Source organism: Ammospiza nelsoni, chromosome 6, assembly GCF_027579445.1.
Source record: "Ammospiza nelsoni isolate bAmmNel1 chromosome 6, bAmmNel1.pri, whole genome shotgun sequence".
NCBI lineage: Eukaryota > Metazoa > Chordata > Aves > Passeriformes > Passerellidae > Ammospiza > Ammospiza nelsoni.
In genome coordinates this window covers 8767828-8792088 of record NC_080638.1, presented here as the reverse complement: position 1 = coordinate 8792088, position 24261 = coordinate 8767828, and the positions used below count along the sequence as shown (strand labels likewise).

At 41.4% G+C, this 24261-nt stretch overlaps 1 protein-coding gene across 1 annotated transcript in view; it reads left to right on the top strand.

Moving 5' to 3' along the window:
- Positions 1–24261, top strand: part of NAV2 (neuron navigator 2) — a 203079-nt gene that overhangs the window by 116388 nt on the left and 62430 nt on the right. The window contains exon 11 of the mRNA XM_059475385.1: positions 1906–2028. Within this exon, the coding sequence (XP_059331368.1) occupies positions 1906–2028 (123 nt within the window). The remainder of the gene's footprint in view (positions 1–1905; positions 2029–24261) is intronic.

The window sequence follows — 24261 nt, the reverse complement described above, 5'->3', positions numbered from 1 at the left end:
TGCGTTTTCCAGCACACGTGCAAAGAGTGTTCATACAGAAACTTGTTTCGTGTGCAGACAAGTAGCTGCAGTAAACCAATTAGTGCATGTACATTAGATGTTTTTGCAAAATACTCTTTGCATGTTTGTATAACACTATGGTCTGAAGCCATTTTTGTCTTCGTCCCCTTTATTTTAGTAGCTTAAGGAAAAAACGTATTCTTCCATGATAAAGTATTTATAAACTGTCAAACACAAGTTAGAATTCCAAACCTAAGGCAAATTCTACCTGCTACAGTGCAACTCCTCCTTGTGTTTTTACAATCTTTGTTTATGGGTTGGGAGAATCCCTACGGATTTGCTGGATGGAGAATAGTCCCGTGTCTGACTTGATGGGCATGGCAACCTCTTTGTTAGACTCTACAGAGATTCCTCTGGTTTCTGCTGGGATGGCTCTGTACAGATTTATACACTGAAGTGCAGTGCTAAGCAGCAGATTGGGCAAGGCTTCCCAACTGCTCACCATCCCATTTTTGTAAATGTAGGAGTTAAATTTGGGTTGGGTAAAGCATGTTTGCACAGTGAGATCTTGCCAGCAGAGACACTGCTGCCTGCAGTCGGAGCATCTCTTCTTTCCTGCTGTGGGTGAGGGGTGTCTCACTATCAGAGAGAAAGCTGTGTGCTTACTAAGCCAGAGGAAGGTGTCCTGAGTATCTGGATGTTATTCTCTGGTCTGCTGTCGATTTGTAAGAGTGGCAGAGGGATTGAGGAGATACAGTCCTGTCAGCTCCTGTCTCTGTGGGGATGGTGCTTGTCCAGCACTCTGCTGGAAACAGCGACCCTAGTCCCAGGGTTGTTGGAGCTGTTTCAGTCTCAGGTGTGAGAACATCTTCATGGTGTGTTCACCCAGCTGCCACTGCTGCTCACCTACACCTGCATGAGCTGGTGAACTGATGGTGGTAACACAAGCTCGCTCCATGCCATTTCCTGCCATCTCTATTCAATTTAATACTAATTTTTCATTTGTCTAAGCCAGAAGGTAAGAAATGTCCTATCTTGGCAATATCTGAGGTGTCATATGTACACCTGGCACTTATTAATGCCTAAGAAGGCTGCAAAAAACTTTTCATCCACGATGATTTCTGTAAGTTGTGGAATACTTTAGGTTTATTGTTCATTGACAAAATCTAGGGATTAAGTCAATGTGATTTTTGCACATAACTTGTACAAGTTTTGAAATTTTGATTGTGTTTTAGTCCATGCAGAAAAATTCAGAGTGGTACAAACCATGTATATTTTGGACAAGGAGGGATCATTAATGATAGCACTCACAAATATTTAATTACTTCCATATAGGTATCCTTAATGAAAGTTAGGTTTTCTTTGTTGCTGTCTTGTTGCAGGGGTTCCATACTGCTGTCTCCTTATTGCAAAAGTTTCACACCTTCTTGGTGTTTCTCATGGGCAGCTCCTCAGAGCACTGACTCCTCCTTCTTCCCAAAGCAGACAAGAGACTCCAGTTCCCCTCTCACCCAGCCACCCCACTCTTTTATAGCATCTTCTTCTCATTGGGTACAGCTGTGGCCTGGTAAAGTCAGACCTGCTCCTAATCTTTGATAATTGGCACAGCTGAAACTCCTTAGGGGTAAGATTACTTTCTACACTGTCTTTATTTTCTTACATTCTATCCCCCTACATTTCTTAAGTATCCTTCATCACATTTATGCTGAAATTCAAGCCTTGCTGATGAGAGAGCGTGCAAGGTGAAACGGAGAACACAACACAGTGGAGAACTCTGACGTAATCAATAACGACGTTTTGCTTGCTCCTAATTCCGTGTAACTTAAAAACGGCTAAACGACGCCGCGGGTGCTGTGCTGCTGTGTGAGCTGTTGCTGTGGCACTGAGCAGGTGTTGTGTCCCCAGGTACCTGACGGACGGCGGGCTGGGGCTGTACACGCGGCGGCTGACGCGGCTGCCCGACGGCATGGCCACGGTGCGCGAGACGCTGCAGCGCGGCACGGCCCTGCGCCTCGGCGACGCCGACAGGTAGGGACGGGCTGCGCCAGCCCTCGGCACCTGGGCGGGAGCTGCTCCGGGGTGGCGGGAAAGATGGAAGTCTGGCGAGAAAGTTTCACGGATATGTGTGCTTGGTGGAAAGTTCTCTGAGTGTGGAGCCTGAGAACGACGGTGTTGTCATTGCAGGGGTTCCATACTGTTGTCTCCTTATCACAAAAGTTTCACACCTTCTTGGCGTTTCTCATGGACAGCTCCTCAGAGCACTGATTCTTTCTTCTTCACCAAGTACCCAACACACTCCAGTTCCCATCTCATCCAGCCAACCCACACTTTTATAGCACTCTTCTTCTCAGTGCTTACAGCTGTGCCTGTTCCTAATCTTTGATAATTGGCCCAGCTGCAACTCCTTAGGGCTAAGATTACTTTCTACACTATCTTTATTTCCTTATATTCTGTCCCCCTGCAGAACAGAATGGAGGTGGAAGCGAGTTTTGATAGAGAAGAACAGTAGATGTCTAAATTGACAATTGCTGGACTGATGCAGTTTGTTTGGAGGCAGGCCAGGGGCTCCCCGGGGATCCCCTAAGCTGTGTGCCCACTGGTAGCAGCAGGCAGGCAAGGAGACTCCACACAGCTCTGAGGGTGCTCATTAGATGAGGGTTTATTGGGGGTGCCAGCCCTGGGAGCAGCATGGCTTCTGAGGGAGAAGGGGGAGAGCCAAGGGGGAAAAGGGCCAAGAGAGCCCCTGTGGTCTCCCCCCACAGCTTAACAGGGAGATCCAAAGTGGGTGCAGAATCAGACTTGGGCCAATGGGATTGCAGATCCATGATACTGCAGGGGAGGATCACAGGCTTGGAACAAACCCTGCATTTTCGAGGGGTGAGACAGAGCAAACCATTTAACTGAAATGTAACACCACCACTAAGAAAGCAAAGGCGAAGTCGAGTTGGAGGGAATCTCCTCTGTTTTATGATTAGAGCAAAGGATATGTTGGCCACAAACAAAAAGATGTTTTTACCAAGCAGAAATAGGTCTTAGGAAAAGCAGAAAGGTACCATAGGCAAACAGACATGCCATTGTGGCAAGCAGAAGAAAGGTCTAAGAATTTTCCACTGCAAGAAAACCGAAAAACTACTTTAATCCTAAACTGTAGCATAGTAACTCATGTGATTGGATGGTATTGACCATAATATGGTAATGATGGTTATGATAGGCTATAGATAATAGCAAAGGTGTTATATATGATGCTGATTGGTTATTATGTATTAAGATGCTCAGCAAAGAAAAATATAGAATGCATTGTAACCAGAACTAAAGGGTCTCCAGGTCTGCCTGCAGCTGGAGCTGACAGCTGTAGGCATGGCTCTGTCACCCACGGCCCTGGGCTGCTGTACACAATAAACAGCATTTTGGAGAGCTGCCTGGAGTCATCATCTCTCATCTCAGGCTCTTACACCAGAGTATTTTAGGTTTTGTGTTCATAGAGGTGTCGGGAGAAATGCTGGTTTTGTGTCTCCTGAGTGCTTTGCTGGAAGCTCCCCAGTGTTTTTGTGGCTGGGACACAGCACTAGAAAGTGCTGAACTCCTGTTTCAGTAGTGTTTGAAATAGAAAGGACTGAGTTCCCCTCTCATGTCCATTCATTCTCCTCCAATTCCAGTGATTCAATGTGAACAGTCAAGGCCAAATGTCAAGAATTAGAGGACTGGGAATCCATAATTCATGGGAGTGCAGTCACAAAGGAACCCAGTGAAATGTTCTATTAATGTTGATATAAATGGGTTAAATGCCGTTGTTTTTAACAAGGTCAGCACACGGCTGCTTCTTTCCCTTCCATAGCCTGATCAGTGTTACTGCTGATGCAGTAAGTGACATATATTGTTTTTCTTCTATGAGGGGCCTCTAAGTATAAAAAATTACTTCTGAGGTGCATGCTCAAACCAATTTTTGAATTAACAGGTTTTTTTTTCTTTTTGCTATCTCTAAGTCATTCTCAGGACATGACTGAGCTTGATATTACTGATACTGTATTCATTGTGATGCATATATTACTAAGGAAACACAAGTAATAAAGAATCTAGCCTTGATTTCTAAGCAAACTAAATCTAAATCTGCCAAGGTTTAGAACTAAGTCTGCTTTGGTGTCCTTGTGATATTAGCAAAGAGCAGGATGTCAAATGTAAACAAAAGAACTAAAACCTCTCAGAGAATCCCAGCTCAGTTTGAATTACAGGTCAACATATGCTTACCAGTTGTAAAATATGCCTGGATTTTTCCAGGAGCTCATCTCTCTCTCTGAAATTTGCAGCTTGAAACCCAAGCAGCACTCACTGGTCCTATGGGTGAGGGTGTTGCTGCCTTGTGATGCAGCTGGAGAGGAATCAAGTGTCATCCTCTTCAGCTGCTGTGGCTTCTGAACCAATATTGCCACAGTAGCAAAAGCATCTGTTTAAAATTCAGCATTTGTCTAAGATAAAGTATATTGTTGTTTAAGTAACAGCTTTTCTGGAGAGCCAGTGATACATCCCTGTCATTGTTCCTTCCCCCATCTAATATTTTCTGTGCTTGCAACGCTTCTTGTTTGCTGAACTCCTTTCCTGAAGATGCCACACATCAGGCACTAATGAGGGACATTGACAAGAGGGATTATTGGTGTTTAAATGTGTAACACCTAGAATGGGGCTGAAGTGCAATCCCTAGGTTGTCATTTGTTTCAGCGTTGAAAACCATCCTTTCAGTTCACCTGGAGGGGGACAGACTGTACACACAATAAACACTCTGCATGGCAGAAAAATTACCCTTGGTCCCAGGGCTGGTGGCACTGTGATGTGTTGTTTTGATTATTTAGTCTTTTCTATTTAGAATATAATACCTATGGAGGAGATGAGGGGTTTCTGACAGTAGGGCAATGATTTAAAAAGAGCTCCTCTTTGCTTGCTGGGTTACCATCATGTGCAGTTTAAACAAAAAATTAATCTTAGTTCCAGTGTTTTCGGGGTGAAAATGGGCATAAGGAAAAGGAGTTGAATAAAACTGTGCAGTATCTAATTGTTTTCTTCATTCTGTGAGGCAGTGAGCAGAGGTGCTGAGTTGCTTTATTGGTACATGCAGAAAACATATTCAGATTCAATTTAACTTGTTCAAAGCAGATGTTTATTGAATGCATGGGAGAACAAGTGTGAAAGACTGTCAACCTGTGAGCATGAGGTTAATCATTAAAAAGTTATCAGAGGAATTTTTTAGTTTCTTATGCTATTAGTTGTAGAAGTTTAGTTGTGAGGGTTTTACTCATTGGCTCTGGTAAGGTAAAGCACAGACCTTGCATTTTCCCCTGCAGCAGGGAAATCCAAACAAGGGCACTGAATTTAATGCTTGATTGCAAGGTTAATGGAATCATTGCACAACACACTGAGCTTACTTTTGACTTCAAGATAATTTCAGTTTGCCTAGAACAAAGGCATTTTAAATCAAAAAAGGCATTAAAATTACTTTTTATTTCGTTTGTGATTGTTTTTTTTTATTTCGTTTGAGATTTTTTTTTCAAGGTTGGAAAGAGATATCCTATTTTTTTTCCATTCTGTATTTGATTATTTAAGTTGATTTCACTTTGTCAGGCACAGCTGCTCCATCTGAGACTAAATCTGATCCTTGCCTTCATATATATAACTTGAATGTATAGGTAAATTAGATCTGAATTAATCTTTCTGTAGGTGCTTACCTGTGTAAGCTGTCATTTAGAGGAGGTACTTCAGACCTGATTTATCACAAACTTGTGGCTGGGACAGGAGACTCTGAATGTGAGCTTGCCAAGAGTAACTTTGATGCTATTAGGGAAGGGTCTCTGTGACCTTTTAGAAACCATCACAGATGAAGTGCTTAAAAACCTACTGCTGAGCATGATTGGCTTGGCCTGCTTCCCTTTCACAGTTCTGTTTGAGGCTGCATGCACAGAGCCACAGGAAGCTTTTCCCAGCTCCTCGTTGTAATGGCTTGTCAGGAGTGGATTGTGTTGTCGTGGTGCTTCCAGCAGCTGCAGCAGGGATGGACTGCAGGTAAAACAGGAGGAACAGTGCTGAGCTGGCTCTTGAGGAGTGTGTCTGTATCCTGGTCACATCTGATGAACGCAGCTTGCTTAAAAACAGCCCACATTCAGGTTAACTCTCAGGCAGGTTTGTACTGAAGCTGCTTCCTGGCAGTCAGCATTTTAGAAGTATTTCCTGCTTTTGGAAAGATCTTTGGATAATCCTGGGGGACACTGTGGAACCTGGACAGGAGATGGACAGGAAAGAAGAACTGGAAGTGATGCAGAAACCAAGTAGAAAGCCAGAGGACATTCCATGCAGAGCACACATACTTTGCTATTAATAAGAATGTCATTAAGTGCAGTACAAATGGTAAAAATTATGGCTTTCAAAAATAGCTGAACAGTAGTATTTTGCTGCTATTTTGCATTTTGTAAAAACAGATTAAAGTTACTCCTATGTCTTGGCTCAGGTAGTAGACAGTATTTCACATTTGTGGAGTAAATCCCTTTGTCTGGCATATGTTTAAATTCACTAATTGCAAATTAATTTCTTGAATCCTGCTACTGTGATGAGATTGCTGAAAGATGGGCTAGTTCTTGGTGGTGGAGGGAGATTGTTGGATTGCCTTCATAATCAAGGGGATTTGGATCACGCTTCAGAAGGGCTGAAAAGCAAGCTGAAGCAAGTCATCAGGTTGGGGGAAATATTGGCCTGGTTTGAAAAGTGGGGAGAGAAGATGTCACTGCTTTTTGGAGGAGGCAGATTCCACTGAAAGCAGAATTACAGTCATGGTACTGATGGATATTGCTTAAGAAGTTGCATCAAATTTCCTTAAAGCTGCACCAAATTTCCTCTTTTTTTTGGTTATGTGCTAATTTATTGTAGACAATGAAAATAAGGAAATAAGGAAAAGAAAAAGGAAATTTTTGTTAAGATATCCTTTATGTAGTTTTATGGTAGGATAAGACAACTCAAAGGCTGTGGTTTCAGTTTTGTTTCTTAATTGAGCTGAAGTTAAATGAAAGTGTAGCAGAACTCCTCCATCACTGCCCATCTCATCATTGCTGGATTCTGCTGCTCTAGCAGGGGCACCACAATACACAAGAAAAGGGGCAAACCAGAGAAAATGCTTCTGGGATAAGTTTCTATAGACTCAATGACTGGATAGTCTTCATCTTAAATTGTTAGAACATGACTGAGTTGTATCTTAAGCTTCAGGTGGACCCAGTTGCTATAATAATATGTAGAAATAGATACTCCTGCCTTGTAATAGCAGTGGAATTCCCATCATGTCCTGCCCCTGCTGCATCTCCCTGCCCTGCAGGGCTCTCAGGAGCATTGATATGAGTGTGGAGGTTCCCTGTGAAGGAATTGCAGGTGATTCCAGCCCCTGCAGGGCTCTCAGGAGCGTTGATATGAGTGTGGAGGTTCCCTGTGAAGGAATTGCAGGTGATTCCAGCCCCTGCAGGGCTCTCAGGAGTGTTGCTGCGTGTGTGGAGGTTCCCTGTGAAGGAGCTGCAGGGGGTTCCTGTGGTGCTCTGTGTGGATGGGTTTGCAGAGGGATGTCCCTTCTGTCAGGAGAGGCAGTAGCTGCATCCCCTGCAGCCATGTGCAGCCCTCGGGAGGGCTCAGCTGGGGAAGCTGCTGCCACACCGTTTCCACTCTGCCATGTCTGGAAGATTCCCTGCCATCAGCTCACAGTTCCTTCACTCCCAGAACATCCTGGCAGCTGCACTTGCATTAGGTTGCTACAATTAAGATAACTTACAAGCTGCACTTTGCCCATTTATGTTCCCTACTGGGACAGTGAAACACCCCTCTATAAGGATCCTGTACACTAAATAGGCGTAATTTCCTAAAAATAACTTAAACTCTCTACGTCTTTTTTAGGATAATATGGATAAAAAGTGGTTTTGAGCATTCCTTGCTCTCTGTGTCTCTACAATGAATCACTGCAGTTTGTGTATATGTGCCCATCTAGAGTTGCTCAACAGCAAAGTCACAGGGCTGGTGAAATGATTCATGCCCAGCAGATCATCTGCCCTGTTTGACCATCTGTTTGGATTTTATCACTAAATTAGAAAAATGTGCAATTGCTTCTATATATGCAAATTGTACCTTGGTACCTGTAGATATCCATCTCTCTGTCTTTGAAAGATCCCACATTTATCTTGAAAACTGACTCTCAGAAGCAGGGGAAATCCACATTGCAAAGATTCTTTGAAGTTTATGGTCCTGGGATCTGCTGATTAGGATCACAATACCATATACTTTTATTTTCCGATGAATCTTTTCACAAGCTGCAATCCAAAGTGGTTTTAGATTCCATAGAGTAATTGCAAAGTTAAGCAGCAACTAGTATTTCAAAACAAAGGTGTAGCAGCTGTACCAGGGGGCTGAAATGAGCATTACCAAAAGGAAGAAAAGGACACTCTACATGCAAACATGCCAAGGTTAGCCAAGGGAAGCAGTGTCTTTGACAGGTCTGTTTCAGTGGTCTAAAAGATAACAAACTTCCTGTAAAGATTTCTTCAGGTCTAGAAGCAAATATTTTCATTACATAACACAAGCTTTGTGTGAGTTTGTTCAGCAGACACAGTAGCAATGTTTTTTCTTTTTACACATTTTCTGGGGAGATGTGCACGTGGTACACTGGATGAAGTATTCTGGGCAGTACTTCTGTAGGATTTGGTAGTGTTAATTCTGTTCAGAGAGGCACAAAGGAATGGAAACAGGTTTGAAAGTTTCGTTTGTTTCTTAGGCTTGGTCTAATTTTACTCATTGCATGGTGGCAGCTAAGAGTGTGATTCCAACAACCAACTTAGTGAGGCTGGAAGCTGTTGGAAGGCTAGAGAGAGTTTTGAGGAGGGGATGACTTGAGGAAGTAAATAATTTTTCAGCTGAGATGGTGTTTGTGTAGAAAATTCTATCTCCAAAATAGTACATCATGTAGCAATGGCAGATGTATGATTACTTGTGGGGGCTAGCTGCTGAAGCAGTTTTATGCCTGCAAGTTAACTGACTTTTTGTAAAATTAAAATTGATTTTCCTTGGAGATCAATTAGAATTGGTTTTCCTTCTTTGTGTATTCATGGCCACAAAAAAAAAAAAAAAAAGCAGATTTTACTGCAGTATGGACCTGTGTGCATTCAAGAAGCCAAGAATTGTCCTGTTCTTCTACTCAGGTATTCAGGTATTCTCTAATACCTGGTTTAGGAGCTCCACAGGCAGGCAAGGCACTGAGAGCAGTTCTTTGCCTTTTTCAAGAATTCTTCATATGAGAAGGTGCCACTTCTCAGAATTTTACCACTCAGTACTGAAACCAACCAAACAAAACACCCTACAGCTGCAAGCTCTTCCCTCCAAAGTAATTTGATTGGGCAATCTTCACATGCTTGGTTATCACTCACGTTTTAATCCTCTTCAGAACTGCCTGTTTTGATTGGATGTAAACATATGTAAGAGATAGTCTGGACCTGGGCTTTAGGAGCTGCATTTCTGGTTGAAACCTCTCCCCTGGTGTCACGCCCCTTGCTTTTGTAGCTGTGATTCTCACTCTGCATTCCTTTATGTTGTAGGGCATATTTACATCCCTCCTGTAGCATCTAAGTGGAATGTTCAGGCCAGCAGCTGCTGTTCTCTACAAAGCTGAAGGAAGGTGGGAGGTGCCCTCAAGGGAGCAGCTCGTGGTGACTAAGCCAGGCTTTTCCTTTTGCCCATGCCATCAGTTTGTGCTTCCCTGGAAGGCTGCACCAGGCGTGGGCACACGTGAGGGGACCTTGCCTGTTCCAGAACTGGTGGTGCTGATTCTGTGTAAACAGGGAAAATGCCTGGTTTAAGCAGCTGAATAATTGACATCAAGGGATGGCAAACCCACGATCCTACCCCACTGGAACTTGATTTTCCTGAAGACATGCTTCCTTTCACACACCTGCACTCACAATATATAAGTGTAAAGTTGATCTCAGTGCTGGTTTGGAGGCTCTTCTGAAACCCTCTGTTTCTGGTTCCACTGCCAGAGATTAGCACTGTCTTTTCTGTTGTATGAAGTGGCTTTCAAAACACTTCAGACATGTGGGAAATGAAGCTTGTACTCCAAGGGTAAACAAGATTGTAGATACAAAGAGCATTTTGAACTGTATCAGGGTCTTTGTGCTTTGCATGACAAACCGAAGAATGTGAAATGCTTGCTGACACAGAGCAGACTTTGTTGTTTGGTTTTCCATGTCAAATGGCAAGAGAGTCAACACAGTCTCACAAATGACCTACACCAGTAACCTCTGAGTTTGGGATTTGGAGATTGAATAGATAAAACTAATAGCAGACAGCTGTCAGCCTCCCAAAGCAGAATCCCAGTTTGGGGCTGCTTGAAGAGCCTGGAAGCTCATTGTGGCCGTGAAGCAAATTTCTAGACTGGTGATTTTTTTCAAATGTTGTGTTTATTACTAAGTATTGCATTACTTGAAAACCTTAACATTCTCATTTTGATCTTAGTTTGTCTATCTTTGTTGTCCATAATTGTAAATTTCAGTATTTATTTGTTTTTCCTCCTGGTATACAGCTATGTATTGTCCTGTGATTATAACAATAGTATTTGCTTCCATGATAATAGAAATATTAATGTTAATAGCCAGGATCTAAGCTTCCTTTTTAGCAGAAGAATGTTTCCTGTAATGGTATTGTTTAGAAAATTATATCAGAATGCTGAGTCCAAATGTAAGATGCATGTGTTTTCCTTTATGCGTGCTCTTCTGAGCTTTGCTGGAGTTCCTTTTCCTTTTCCTTTCTTTCTTCCATCCATCATTTACTCCCGTTTTTGTCCCCTCCAGTGAAGAGATTTCAAACACTGCAGGTGGGGAGAAGGGTCTCCATCAGTGAGACTGCTCCAAGGAATTCAGAATATCTGGATGCTTTGATCCATTGCATATACATGGCAATGAGACTCCTAAATTCACAGTTAAATGTCTGAAGCTGGATGGTACTACTACACTGGTATATCCAATAAATATCCACATCTGCAGCATGGCAGAAGAAGCTCTAAGGTGTCCACAACTTAAAGCTCATATTTGAAATGTTCTATATTTTGCAGTTATCTCCTCCAGCTGTCCTGAATGGCAGCTCCTATGTTTTTAGAAGGTAATGAAGTAAGCAGGGGATGCTTTGAGCTTATTGATACCAAAGAAAGTTAAAGCAAACCTGACCTGGCACTTGTGGAGGCAGAGGATGTCTTCAGGTAAAATGAAGGTTCCTTCCCTATTTCCATGGCACTTCACAAAGAGGTGCACTCCTTTCCCCTTCTGCCACAGGCATTTTATGTGTCACTTATAAGTGGGTTTTCAAAGAGCAGGGAATGTCCCATTTCCCATGCATGTGCACAGACAGGAGTGCAGAGGACGGAGTGTATGGACCATGTGGAATGAATGTCTGTGCCCAGTGAAGGAAATTCCCCCTCTGGGCAGCAGCTGTGCTGCATTTTACCCGTTGGGGAGTGGAGGGACAGGGACAAAGGACTGTACCTATTTATTTGCTGCCCCAGGACTCTTGGAGCTGCTGCTTATGTCACGTCACTCCTTGGTGTCATAATTTCCTTGGTGTCCAACTAGATATTCCATACTGGGGGGTCCATACACTTCTTATCTGTAGATCCTATCCTGTTTCTCTCAATTCCTTAGCCTCCTCATGACATAGGGATTTTTCAGCAGTATGATAAGGTGGCTTTGTGACCTTTTTATGACAGCTAATAAGATTCACAGTGACGTTGAGACTCCACAGAACAAGCAGTCACTTTGCTCCTGATCTTTCTGCATTGAGCTCCAACATCCTGAGGCTTAAACTGCTCAGTGTTACACAGCTCCATGGGGCTTAAAAACACTCTGCCATTGTATAAACAGGCATTAAGGCTTCCACATGATGTTCTTATGCTGCTTAAGTATATGCAGTTAAATATACATTTGGCCTGGATAAATAATTGCACACTCCACAGTGGAAACACTTGGAGTGACATTGTGCTGCTACAGCAGTATTATGAGAAGGCGTGTAATTTGTTTTTATTAGTCAACGATTTTTTAAAATATATTCTTACTATAAATAAAACATCTAATTTTATTTAAACTGATTGCTGCAATTTGAGGCTAATTAATTGGACATAAGTGGCACTGGAATGTGTGAAACCTGTGTGCAGGGTTAGCACAGGGAGGCTCAGTAACCCCCCCTTTGCTAAGGCTGTGTTTATGTGTGGCCAGGTATAGATGGTCAATAAGTAGCCAGGGGATAAATGCTAAACATTGGCAGTCTGATTAGTGCCTGAGCAAAGTCCAAGGGCTGAGGTCAGCTCTTTTTAACAATATGTTATTTTTTTTGTCGTTCCTTAACGTACAAAGGCTCAGCTCAGCAGCTACTGTGGAGTTACCGTGTGCTCGCATCAGCCCCAAGTAATATTTTATTCTTTTTAATCTAATTTAAACTTTAAAGTTTATCTTTCCTGATTATGTTGTTAGTTTAAGTTAATTTTCAGATATATCAACTAATTAATTCGTTTTGGTTTGGGGGAAATGAGCAAACCACCTTGAGTGTTCAAAAAGGTTTCATTCCCTCTTTCATGTTCATTGTCAAGGTTGATTTATTCTTGTTATGAAACTTGCAGCTAGAAATACTCTTCTTAACATGACTTAATGCCTTAAACATTTCTTTGAAACCATTCATGTTATTTGATACCATCTGATATGCACATGCATAGTTTCATGTTTCATTTGCATTTTTATGCAAAGACTTAATTTTTGTTTTCAGGGACATCTGAAACATAATATTGCATTTGCAGAACTGAAACTGTCTTGAATGCAGAAGGGATGAATAGAATATTATCAGGAATGGCTGGAGATGTATTTATAGGCAACTGTGTATCTCTGTGGAAGAAGATGAGAGGGAAAAGGAGAAGGAAGAATCACCAACATGAGCCTATGGGAAAGAAATATGAGTATACTATGCCAGGTCAAGTTCACAGAGGTTACATTCACCCAGGAAAGCCTGAAATTCCACTTGACCTGTGTTTTGGGACTGTGTGTATCCTCTGTCTACTCCTAGGGAGAGAATTTATTCATTTGTGCTTTGGGAGCATTTCTGAAGCAAAGGACTCATGAGAGGAATCAGGTGGTAGAAAGGAATCTGCATTTACACATTTCTAATGTCTTAAATGTGCACACCAAGGAAAGACAGGAATTTTCTGAAATCAAAAGACTGATTTCAAACTGAAGTCAGTCTGTGAGTTTCATGCTCTTATTTCTGTTGAAGTTCTTTGTTGGCTTCTAACTATAACCACTGAGTCATTTCTTTGTTAATAGAGGTTAAAAGCCAAAATGCCATATGGCAGCAAGAAGTTGTTTGTTATTCCTTTAGGTCTAAGTGTGCTGGTGGCTTCACCACCAACACCCAGAGGGCAAAATCAGAGGTGTCCTCCACGCTGTGACTTTAAAGTTTTGGTCCCTTTCTGCTGTTACTTGTGACCAATTCTTGATTTTAGTGACATTCTCATTTCTCATATCATGTTTGTATGGGCTGACTTTACATCAGCTGTAGTGAGCTAAATGTGTGACTGATAAAATCACTTTTCTGTGAGTCATACCATATGTTTCCTTCTCTCCACCAGCACAATTCTGGTCATTCTTTTCTGTGAGTTATTTTACCTTTCCTGCATCATCCCCTCTGTGCCACCAGTTTGCTTTCCCTTGCAGCCATCCATCTCTTTCCAAACAATGCCTTGTGATTTCATCACATCTACCTATATCCTCAGCAAACTACTGCAGCCCTGCTTTGGCCATGAAATGTGTTTGAATCTTTAAGTTGCTCCTCGCTTTGGGTACATTCCTCTCTTATTTATTGACATTGGGCTCCGATTTCACCTCCAGATTTTAACATCCTTAAATTGAGGGGTTTGCAGTATATCGTGATGTGGTTGAAATTATTGTGGCAATGTGTATGTTATCAAATCATTTAGGAACAAGGGATTATTTTAGAAATTAAAAAATGAGAGCCAAAGGTAACTTGTGACTTGGCTAAGCAAGACAGGGTGAGATCATGGGAGGAGAATGAAACTAACTTTGAACATTTTCAGGGACACTAGTGAACTGTAGCTGTAACTTTACTAGAATGGATTCAAGGCAGACAAGAAGAACAGGGTGCTTAGAAGAAAAGCCTCTGTGGGCTTACTATCTTATAAACTAATCTCTGAGAACTCTGTTCCTTGTTTCTTTAAAAATCTATTTGAACCAAAGCACAATCACACATTAGAGGGAAAGTGGAGGGAATAGCCAAGAAGGGGGTTTCCAGATGAATCTTTGTTTATTTCTTTATTAATCTCAAAGGCAAGGAGTTCCTTCATTTTCTTAGGTGTGCCTGTTAAAATGCTAAATATGAGTGTGTGCATTAATCTAATTAGTAATCTGGTTTTTTAACTGGGGGGAGGGCAGGATACACCTGACTTCTGTCCTTTCAGCCTCTCTTCCCCTGTGCGGTTCAGTTCATTGAAGTCTCCAAACAAATATATTCAATGACCACTCCTTAATTCTAGAGGAATTCACTGAAACAGAGCTGTGCTTATCAGTCCTAGTTCAGGTCTCTGATAGCAAAGTGAGCCACCATTTGACAGCTCAGCCTTAACCAGATGGCTGCACTCTGCCCATGTTGAAATAGGACAGAGAAACGAGAGGCTGGCTTAGAATTATTTCATTATTGTACATGGGTAAAACAGAAAATAAGGGCTTGGGTCTTGTTCTTGTTTTTTTGCTTACAGAGTGGTGATGCAGTGATTAAGGTCACAATGTGCAAAGTTTAGTTGAGGTCGCTCCTGTGCCTGACTGGAGCAAGGATCTCTGTTTTGGCTTCCTGTGTCAGGGTTGTTTCTTTAAGAATATTTCTCGCTGTCTCTCCTGCCAAATTATTTGCTGGAAATAATATCAACATAAGATATTGAAAGGTGTTGATTGGACTCTTGACTATTGTGGAGCTATCAGAACAGGAAGTGGGATGGAAAGAATTCAGGTTGAAGTGCTTGAACTCCCACATCTCCCCCAGCTAATTTAACTATGAAAATTAACAGGGGTCCAAGGGAGTTGTCTTAGTGTTGTGAAGCCACATTTTTTCATTAACCAACAGGATATTTAATAAAAAAAAATTCCAAATTTCTCTAAAGCAGAGATGTTTGCTCTAGCAGTAGCAGAGCTGGCAGTTTGAGGGCTTTAGCTAAAAGCTTGCTGAACCAGAGATAGTGTGGCAGTGCCTTAAAGCCTCTTCTTAACAAAATACATTTGTGACAGGATTCCAGCCACTTCTGGACATTTCTGGTCACTTCTCAGCTGTGTTTGTGCCACCACTGTGGTGTAAAGGTGTCTCTGACCAAGACAGACTGAGAGAGCTGTGGTTGTTCAGCCTGGAGAAGAGAAGGCTCCAGGGAGGGCTGAGAGTCCCTTCAGTGCCTAAAGGGGCTCCAGGGAGGGCTGAGAGTCCCTTCAGTGCCTAAAGGGGCTCCAGGGAGAGCTCAGAGTCCCTTCAGTGCCTAAAGGGGCTCTAGGGAGAGCTCAGAGTCCCTTCAGTGCCTAAAGGGGCTCCAGGGAAGGCTGAGAGTCCCTTCAGTGCCTAAAGGGGCTCTAGGGAGAGCTGAGAGTCCCTTCAGTGCCTAAAGGGGCTCCCGGAGAGGGACTTGAACAAGGGGGAATGGCTGCACACTGACAGGGTGGGTTTGGAAGGGGTGTTTGGTAGAAATTCTTTACTGTGAGGGTGGTGGGGCCCTGGGCTGTGAATGTTCATCCCTGGAAATGTTCAAAGCCAGGCTGGAAGGGGCCCATAGCAACCTGGTCTAGTGGAAGGTGGCCCTGCCCATGCAGTGGGGGTGAATGAGATGATCTTTAAGGGCCCTTTGAACCCAAAGTGTTGTATGATTCTGTGCTGGTTCCCTGAGTTACAGCCATTTAGCACTGTAGAGCAGTGAACCACCTCCAGCAGGCCCAACATTCAGCTCCAGACTTTCCATCTAAATTGGTTTTCACTTTCCTTTTCTTTTTTCCAGTTACTCTTCACATTCTCGGCTTCCCTTTTCATGTCTTACCCTCTCTTGTTCTCCAGGGCCCTCCAGAACCAAATAAGTATTTTGTATTGCAGGGAAGATCAGTACGACTCAATAGAAAAATCTCAGGGAAGATCAGTACAACTCAATAGAAAAATCTCAGGGAAGATCAGTACAACTCAATAGAAAAATCATGTCTTGTTTTCTAACGATTCTCAAGAATTGTTTTGTTTTTAACCAAGACCAAAGTCAATCCTTAGGTTGGCATGCAGCTTGGAAAATTTCAGGCCAAAGATGTCAGTTTTTGGCAAAGTGATAAATAATTGAACTCATTCCCCCTGCTAATTAGTTCATTTCTGTAACACAGCCATCTCTGAAGCAGCGGGTGTAGCCTCTGAGGGAGCAAACAGGGCTGGGGAAGGGATTGCTGGGCCAGGAAGAGTTTTGCAAGTTTTTGCTCTCACAGAAATACTGGGGAAAGTTAAGGAGTGCTGCAGAGAGCCTGGGAACTCAGTGGGGTAGGGAGTGGAGCAGGGAGGCAGTGCTGGCAGCAGTGACCCAGAGCTCTCAGCAGGCGCAGCTGATGAAATAATCCAGCAAGCAAGCCTTGCTCACCTGCTGAAAAATACTAAAATTGTGTTTTACTATTATATTTTACTATTACTATTATATTTTATTTATGTTTTCCTGTTATATTTCATGGCTGGGACAATTAAAAGGTTAAATTCTTCTAAAGTGGGATAGGAGGAGTAGGCATGATATTGGGAAAGGTTTATGACTTTGCACAGTTGAGCTTTTGTTTTCTCACATTTTATTCCTTTAAAAAAAAAAAAAAGAATAGAGAAAGAAGCCTAGGTGCTGCTTTAAACTTGTTATCAGTTGGGAATGAGATAATGGGTGAAGGAAGGGGTGGTTTGGGCAGGACTTCGAGGGTAATTCAGCACTCAAGGCTTCCAGCCCTCGAGGAAGGCTCAGGAGGGAGGATCCCTGTTTGCTGTGCTGGTCAGCAGCAGGAGAGAGAGAATGTGGAAACAAGAAAGAAAAGAAAGAAAAGGTGGTGCCGTTGTGACTGAGGAAGTCAGGCCCCAGCAGGATGCCTGCTCGAGTTGCATCTCAATAAATAATAAGCGCTTGTTATGCTAATAGTCACTATTTCCAATGACATGATTTGCATACAGATCATGTGCATGTTAATTACGCTGTGCACACAGCCAGTAATGCACTCTTAGGTCTTGTCTTCATCATTTTCATGTGTAAAATGATGCAGCATGGAAATGAATATTGCAATGTTTTCACGTGCAAATAAATAGCTGATAGAATAAAGAGCCAGACAGGCCTGAGATAAGCAGGAATACCAGGGGCAATTGTGGGAGAAGCCCAGGATTAGTGTCACTTCTGGCTCTGACAACATCTGTCCTTGCACCTGATTGTAAAGAAAATAAAAAGAAACAAAAGGTTGCCTGATAATGCTGTGAGGCATGATAATAATTAACCCCTTGTTGGTTAATTGCTAGGTGCATGCTTGTGAACATTGCTGCACCTTTCACTGGAGCACAGAATTTAGTAGTATTGTTCTGAGTTGGGGGAGGAGGGTCAAACAGGCGCGACCTGGCTCTTTGGAGAGATGGGATAGATAATGTGGGCAGAGTTACCCCCTGGAAAAAATGCTTATCGGGTTATATGGCATTCAGACTAAATACTTAACATAGTTCATAAGGTATATGAAAGAAATATTTACCTGTGAGGAAACTGTAACAACAAAATATAAAAGTTCATTATCCGGTTAATTTTTCAGGTATCAGAAAACAACGTCAAGCATCAGATAATCTGGGCTCTACAAGGCACAGGCATTTGGAGTTAGTTCTGTTTCAAAAGAACACAGCTCTGTTTTCTGTTTCATGCAGTAGCTCTCCATTATTGCCATCAGTTTTCCCCTGTCCTACTGCAGTCTAATCGTGTGTATCTTCTGGCCAGCAAGGGCAGGAGGTTTCATTGTTGTGTTTATATTTGCAAGGGCAGTGTTTTCTCTATGTGTAAGTCATCTTTGAGCAGTGGAGCTGCTGGAGTAGGTAAAAAGTTGACCTTTAGCTAAAAGCAAGGCTGGCAGCTGAATTTTTGTCCAGTCAAGCCCCTGTGGAGCTGGGTAGCTCTGTGAAATGCAGCTGAGCTGAAGGACCATTCTCGGGTGATTTTCAGCTGTGATTTTGTTAGGGCTTAGCTGAGGCCAGAAGTTCACCTGGGCAGGTTGTGTGTACCACAGATGTTTGAGATAAGGAGTTTCGTGCAGAACACGCAGCTGGGTTTTAAAATATTTAAATAAAATATTTAAATATTTTAATAATCAGCTGCAATTTTTAAATATTACTTTAAATTTAGTGCCTTATCGTTTATGCTTGGGCTTTTTTGCTGCTTAATTAAGAATTTCTATTTTGTTTCTAGAGCAATGAGTCATGAGTTGTCAGCATTTTAAACAATACGTGAGAGCTAGGAGAAACTTTTGTTTAAAAGTATGCACTGTTAGAGCTGCTGTCTTGTAGGTAAGTGGTTTGAGTCAGTTAATTCTGTATTAGGAATATTATAAATCTAAAAAACCCTTAGTTTAAATAACTAGGCATAGATAACAGTGGCAGGGAGGGGAAATGTCCAAAATTCTGTATTTCATTAAGAATCTACTATGAATTTGGAAATGGCAAGTTAGTCTATTTGATGGACAGAAAAAAATTAAAAAAAAAAAACAAACCACAATTCACACGAAAAAGCACATCCAAAAGAGTGAAATACTTTGCAAGGTAACCTGAGAAGGAATGATGCCTTTTGGCTCAGATACAGACTTTGGAACATCCTGGTGTAGGATGGGTGGAGTAGATTCTTTTGTTTTATAAGAAAAAACACAAATGGACTCTCAAAACTGAAGGAAAATAATTTTTTGTTGAAGTTGAGAGTTTGTGTCTCTGTTCTTTGCAGATTATGCAGTTGAAGTGTTTATATGGTTGGAATGTTTATAGACTCAGTGAGACAGAGGATTTGCAAACACTACAATGATGCTAGCTTGATGTAGTAGTGGTATTTTCATTAGAATAAATGAGTTTCTGGTGGGATGTGCAAGCTTAAAAACATCCACAGCAACAATAAACAACTATAAATTCAGAGACAGCTCTAATTAGGGGAAGGCTGAAGCAATTAAGATGGGTAAACTCTATTGATCATAACTGATCAAGATACATACAGATGACAGCAGTGGTTTTACAGTGGGTGCCCTGCCATGGTTAATGACTGCTGTTGATTTCACAGTAATGATTTTAGTGTTTTATTGGGGGAGTGTGGGTAGGCAGGTTAAATCAAGTTTCATAGGGCTTCTCAAAACCGTACTACAACCACTTGGGGAGCTGCTTGTTCAGTCAGAAATACCTAATTCTGTAGCTGTCACCCTTGGCATATCCTTCTTGGGCTGAATGCATGCTCTGACACAGAGCCCTGTGCCTGCTGGCCAAAACAGAACCTGCAATTCACATTTTCCCTCTTTCTGAGCTGTTCTCTGCCTCACTGCTCCTAGGTGATGATTTGTACAGCTTCTTTCATGTCTGTTTCTGTTCTCCACTCTATTGCTTGTTGCACAGACATGATGTTAGAAAGCTCAGAAAACAAACTGTAAATGAAATATGGACATCTGTCATAGATTGACCCCAAAGAGTCCTGAGAAAGAGGATTCATGCCAGCTGCACCATGTTTATAATTCCATTTGGTGGGGATGAAACTTAAAACTTTAATGTTTGCAGGAGACAGTTAAATCCTAGAAAGTTGTAGCAGTTCCTGTTACTCCATTCAGCAACCTAGATTGGAAGAATGACATTTTTTTCCTTAGTGAGTGGCATGTGTGTTAAAATCATGCTTGGCAGTGTTATGTTATTTGGAAGGAGCACTGATTTTTATAGTTTGGAGAAGAAGATGAAGAAAACTGCATTTAAAACAATGGTAATGATGCCTCATTCTTGTGTTTCACCATGTTAACTGCACTTTAAGATCAGATTTTTGTCCATTTTACATCGACTGTTCTTACTAATGGGCTGATTGTCTTATGTAATTTTAGTCTGGTTTATTTGTTATATCTGGAAATATTAGCCTAGACATCATAGATGCAAAAGCAAATACATGTGTGCATAGTTAATATGTTGGTAATATTTCTCACTCAAGGAGTTTGAGACTTGGTAATGTGTTTAAATATAGAAACATTTTGGATCATCCAAGTATAAGCCCTGGATTCAGCATTCATTTGGAATTCCTCTCAGATAAGAATATGCATGCTAGATTGCTGTTCAGTATCCCCCATTTTTATTGGGTTTTCTCCAGTTCCCTGCCTTTTTTTCTTTTTAGAAAGTGGCCATTTCACAGGGTTTCTCACTCTGATGTGCTTATTCATTGGAAGTGGGCATAGTGAAAAGTTTGCCTCACAACTGTGTCACACAAGTGCTCTGTGCAGGCTACTGGCATTTCTTAAACAATCTTTGAAGTACGTGTTAAAATGCTGTAAAGCCATTTTTAATCATACACCTCACACACACAAATAGTCTTTTCTCCTCCACCAGGCATGGATCTCACCTTGTTGGAGGAAGCTGGGGCATTCTTTAATGGTTGCTCAGTGAAAAGCAGCTCCTTGGAGGGGGATGCTAAGTCTATCTCACACTGTGCAATAATTATTAATATATTTATATTAATGTAAATATACCCTGTATTTTTGAGTTTTCTGCTCAAATTCAGTCTCCTGGGGGTCAGAATCCCCTTTCCCCATTTCCTGTGCATTACAATACATGCCCATGCAGCAGCACTCACTGATGGTTCCTTTTTACTTTCTTCTGTGTGATGCCATCTGAGTGATTTAAACAAAAGCCCAAAGTACACTGCACTTCATGTGCTCACTTATAAAAATAAATAAATCCACACAGCACCACCATAATGTAATTATCTGCTCTCAGGAAAGCCTGAGGCAACAGAGGGTTCTTCCCATTGAGATTTAAGGATGTGAGGAGTGTTTCAGAGCACATATCCCGGTCAGTCTGCAAACTCAGTGCCTCTGAAGAATAAGAGGAATTCAAAATGAAGCTTCATTTTCCAGTCCTACTTTTCCTGTCTTCCAAGCTCCCTTTGGAACCTAACTGAAAACCCACATGGGTGTAGCAGCTAGAGTTTATTTTCTACTATACCTCCTCCTGAGAGTTTATGCTGCTGCCAGTGTTCCTCTGATTTTAGGTAGAAATACCTTCCTAGGATTAACAATTACACACCAGTTCAGTGAGTTCGGGCTTCTTTGTTGTTTTTGTTTGATTTTTTTTTAAACATTTAATTTAATGCAAAGGTCATTTGTTTAGGTAGTTACGTAGAGTTGTAGCCCTGTAGTATCGTGTGTAAGAGTTGTAATGGTGCAGCAGTGCTGCTGTAGTCCTGCTTTTATTTTCTCATGCAGATAATCAATGAAAGTGCTCTAAAATGGTGTATTTTTGTTCCATGTGCTCTGCTTCAAAGGATAGAAGTGTGTTCAAAAGCATGTTTGAGTCTGTTCAGAATACGTTTTGTTACAAATTTTGGGGTTTTTTTAAAATTAAAAAAATCCTAATGTCCTTTAGGAAGAAAGAAGTGAAAAACAAATATTAAAAAATTGCTGTAGAGATTATTTTAAGACATTGGTTTACCCAGTGGTGATGGAGTCTCTTCCAGGCAAGATGTGGCAGATGCCTCATGCCACACATTATCCAGCAGGTTCCAAGGACTCTGCAGTGGGATGTCTTTAAATGCTGCTCGTGTTACTTTTGTAATCATTCCAGTTATCAAATAAGGTTCTAACTGACAAATCTCAGCTACTGAGGAACAAAAACAAGAAGGATTTGATGTATTGCAATAAACCCACAGTTTTCAGGCATTCTGGCGTTCTCCAAGGGAGTATTTGAAATGCAGCAAGATTTGAGCTGCCTTAACCTAGAATGCAAACCTGTAATTGTGGGTTTGGGCCCTCACAAATGAAATGGAATGAGGCATTTCTGTGATAAGTTTTTGTTGTGCTGCAAGCAGAGTGAGTTCCCTTCTGCCCAGGGTCACAGCTGTGCCTGAGTTAATGGCAATAGCACACGGGAGTGGGGGAAGGAACCAGGGCTTGGAGGTGCAGTGATTTTATGGCATTGATATTAGGACACTTTGCAGCCTTTTCTGAGCAGCTGTTCTTTAGGTAAATCAATACTGTGGGGTCTCTTTACTTCTCCCCAACTTTAACTACCATAAAAGAACTTGATGTGAAGCTGTTCACAGCTTATCTCACCCCATTGCTATGTGAAACTTCTAACACAAACGCTTTTGTGCACTGCAGCCATAACACACTAATCTTCTGAACTTCCTGACCCATAAAACTGTGATTATTGCTACATGTAAAATTCATCTGGAAGTATCCCTCTGCATTTAGCCTTATGGGTATTACATTGCAGAATCCCTCCTTGGCAGTGGAAGGACAATGGGGCTGTAGATGGATGTTAGTACAGTGCTGTTCCTTAATGTTGTGAATTTGGCTTTATTTGGAGCTGGTGATTCAACAGATGCAGTGTCCTGATTTTTTTTTCCCCTAGATTACAATTTCAGATTTGATTTTTTTTTTTAATTGAGTATTTCTGGCTATTCTTACTTGCCATTAGCAGCGGGTCAGTCCCTAATTTCCTGTACAACTGCATGGGCAGATAATTGAGAAACATCACTTGTGAAAGAAGGACAGGAGGGGTGTTAGGGAAGAATAGAAAGCTTTACTGTTGCAGTTGTGGTTCTTTTAAGTACCTGTCATATCTCTGAGCATTATTTCTGCTCACTATTCAGCAATTAAAATAAAGAATGAGAAGCAGTTTGCAGGATTCTTTGATAAAGGGTAGTGGTTAGAATGCACCAGAGGCAAAAAAAGGAGAAATAACATTCCATGAGGACCTTCTCCCTCTTTCTCTATGGGCAATACATAGCTTTATTTTAAAAAAGCCCTGTGATTCTTGTCTAATCTTCAGCAAAGATGTGACATCAGCAGCTTTGCATTTGCACATCACAGAGGGGGTGGGTTGGCTGCACTCTAAGGTGCAGATGAACCAAAAAGCACAAGAGTCATATTACTACCTTTTTTTTAATCATCAGACTAACATAATATAGGTAATCATCCGGCTGAAAAAAAAATCTAAAAATTTTGAAAATTAGGTGAACAGGCCTTTTTAATTTTGAACCACAAACGTTTGTGTTAAAAGATGCTTTTCCCAAGCCACTTTTATTATTAGCATTGTTCAAAATTGCAAGTTGTCACATCCACCAGCCTCTAAATTACCCGTCCTCTGTGTTGCCATAGTTACACAGTAGCCACTAAAATACAGGCTCCAGTGTAAGAAGGCAAGCTCAGACTGAGACTCATTTATTTGAAGGTTTTGGCAGCAGAGTATCTCCACAAAGTCTTTGTTTTATAACCTTTGAATTCTTGCATTTTAACTCTTTCAACCAACGTTGCAGTGTTGTGCTGAAAGGTATGTTTCATTTAAGACAAGGGTACTCAAGCTGAGTTAATAAATCTATAATGGTGTAGTTGACTTTTCACTTCCTACTTTTCTTTTTGGTTTTGGGCTGAATGATCCACGATTTTCTTCAGGTGAGGCTAAGGCAACAGCATCATGTCTTGTCCATTTTCTCCATCCTAAATGCTTCCCAGCTCCTTTCCAGAACAGGATCCCTTGCAGGTGATCTTGCTGGCAACAGAAATCCTGACACTACTCAGCTGGTGTGATTTCCCATACTAGAAAAAAAAAATCTAAAAAATTCCACATGTTCATCAGAATGCAGAGGTCTTGGTAGAATCCTGTCAGAAAATATAAATATTAGACTAAAATAAGAATTTTGAATGTTAACCACCAGATTTATCAACCTCACATTTCTAAATAGCCATCTCTATTCTGTTTGAAATAAGGGGAAATAATAAGCCCCCCTTGCTCTATAGTGCTAAAAAAAGGAAAGTCAGATTAATATTACATATCTTGTCTCAGTTTCTTAAGTTCTTAACTGGGAGATACCAGTGGATAAATTGCTGTTTTCTTTACCATTCTTACTGAAAATGTTTTTCTATACCACCACTCCCCCCGCATTAAAAAAAAAAAAAAAATTAAAAAAATTACCAGTGTTCCAAATCTTTT